This window comes from Eimeria maxima, genomic scaffold, assembly GCF_000499605.1.
Source record: "Eimeria maxima Weybridge genomic scaffold, Emw_scaff2817, whole genome shotgun sequence".
Taxonomy (NCBI): Eukaryota; Apicomplexa; class Conoidasida; order Eucoccidiorida; family Eimeriidae; genus Eimeria; species Eimeria maxima.
Window position 1 is genome coordinate 1 of NW_013565667.1, and position 2,109 is coordinate 2,109.

The window sequence follows — 2,109 nt, forward strand, 5'->3', positions numbered from 1 at the left end:
TATATATATATATATATATATATATGCGGACGCGCTAGAGTGTGCACTGCAAGAAGCGGCCATTGATATGGCCGTTGCTCCTCACGAAAATTCTGCCGTATGTGAAGTTCACCTGCTGTACGCTATCTGCACCATTCATGCGTATTACTCACTATTGCTCTGAATTTCATGTGTTACGTGCATGTATATGTGTAAATATGTATATGTATTATCGCGTTATCCAGAAAACGGCATCGGACCATAAAGTTCATAATATGTATAACAATGCAACACGTCAAGTCGAAATCGGTCCATCGCTGCTTCCCCTTGCGGGGGGTTCTTGAGCCCCTGCCTGAACGTTGGGCTCCGTGAGCACTTCAGCAGCAGAATCCTCTCCGCTTGCTGATTCAGATGGGTGCGGCTCTAGCAGCTGTAGCGTCTGCATCAGATCGCTCGCCCTGAAGCAACAGCGTTACCACACGGACAGCAGTACAAGAGCTTTGCTCTGATCGGACAGTGCATGTGTACTGCCGACGCTCCAATGTGAATGAATCCACAAGCCACAAGTCCAGCACGCAACGAACAGCACACACATAAATATGCCTATTTTCCTCCTCACCTGCCAATGTATATCATGTCAGATATACGATTCGTCAAGCCTGTCTCCTCTAAATTAACCTGCAAAGCACAAGAGAGGCAATACCGTACGGTACCACAATACTAGTTTGGGTCGGGTGAAATCTGCATACTGCGTACTTAGATGCAACAACTTCGCATGAACCCTGCATGCATGCATATATCTTCGTTAGCAGAGCACACCAACCCAGCCTCCACCCTGTCTTCGTTGCATTTCCCTGAAGCTATGTGAAGAAGATGTAGCGCTCAATTCTGACTAGATCCAGCGCACTTCGATAACCTTTGCGCCTTTCCTCATGGCTCTATAAGGAATGTCGGACGCTGGATGAACTGTTGCTGATGTACCCACAACCAACATCAAGTCGCATGCATCTGCTTCTTTGTTCGCCTCGCTCACGGCCTGAGATGGAATGCCTTCTCCAAACAGAACGGCATCTGGCTTGAAGTACCCCCCGCACCCACACTGCAAAGAATGGCACAAAAAAGCAAAGAAATAGAGCAAGCTCACACAGATGTTCTTCCCCCTCATCAGTTATGATAGCATGGCATGTGGGAGAACGGTACCTCCCGCTTAAAACCTAAGCTCAAAAAATCCAATCATCTCCGTGTTTGCATGCATGCTCAAAGGCGTCCACCTTTGGAGGTAGCTTCTTCTTAAATGAAGGATTCCTCGCCATCTGCTTCGTCAGCTGCATCTTTGCGCCGCAGCGATAACACGAGGCCTTCGGAAACAGTGCCAAAACCACATGCTACGTGGAACCCTCACTGCCCCCATAGATCCGTTGAACCCTCGCTCTTGTTGATTCGCAAGCAATCTATGGAACGACATATGTCCCGACACAAGAGGCTTCATTTCCACAAATGGTGGGTCAGAGCCTACATATGGTGCCAGAAGAGAGGCGTTCAGCTCAGAATAAGAAATGACACAAGATGCAAAGGAAAGCCCAGGGCAAAAACCAGCTGTCACCCTAGACGCTGCCAGGGCATTCCTGCCGTTTGCGCTTTCCATACTTTTGTCATTCAATACGAAACACGCAACGGAGAGCAAAGACGTACATTCATGAGGTTGCCGTGGTATTCGATAACGCGTATGCTGCCTGCATCTTGATGCAGATTATCCACGTTCTGGGTCACTACCGCCCGCACGATGCCTAGAGCCTCCAAACGCGCTAAGGCCAAATGAGCCCTATTAGGCACGGGTTCGTTCTCGTTTAAAAACTCATGTAGCAACAACCAAATCTTGCTGGGGTTCCTCCAGAACCCCCATATTGTCGCGTACACCGCTGGGTCATATCTGCACACAGGCACACAGTAGTAGCATCAAATAAAAGCTACGCTAATAGGGGCAGTGACTATGCCCCTATTCTGTGTTTGCCCCTATCCTGTGTTTGCCAGCAGCTGGCGGAAGATGGTAATAAGCTTAGAGCGTCAGATTGAGGGACCTCCGAATGCTGCTTTCAAACTATGGGCAATATATATATATATATATATATA

The 2,109-nt window shown here is 48.2% G+C and overlaps 1 protein-coding gene across 1 annotated transcript; it reads right to left on the bottom strand.

Moving 5' to 3' along the window:
- Window positions 1-274: 274 nt before the first annotated feature.
- Window positions 275-1,909, bottom strand: EMWEY_00059460 (NAD-dependent deacetylase, putative; the record flags this gene model as incomplete). The annotated part of the gene is made up of 5 exons (XM_013481142.1): window positions 275-437; window positions 599-657; window positions 887-1,078; window positions 1,251-1,337; window positions 1,672-1,909. Coding segments are annotated over 5 exons (739 nt in total), but the record flags the coding sequence as incomplete, so codon positions are not given.
- Between the last annotated feature and the right edge of the window lie 200 nt (window positions 1,910-2,109).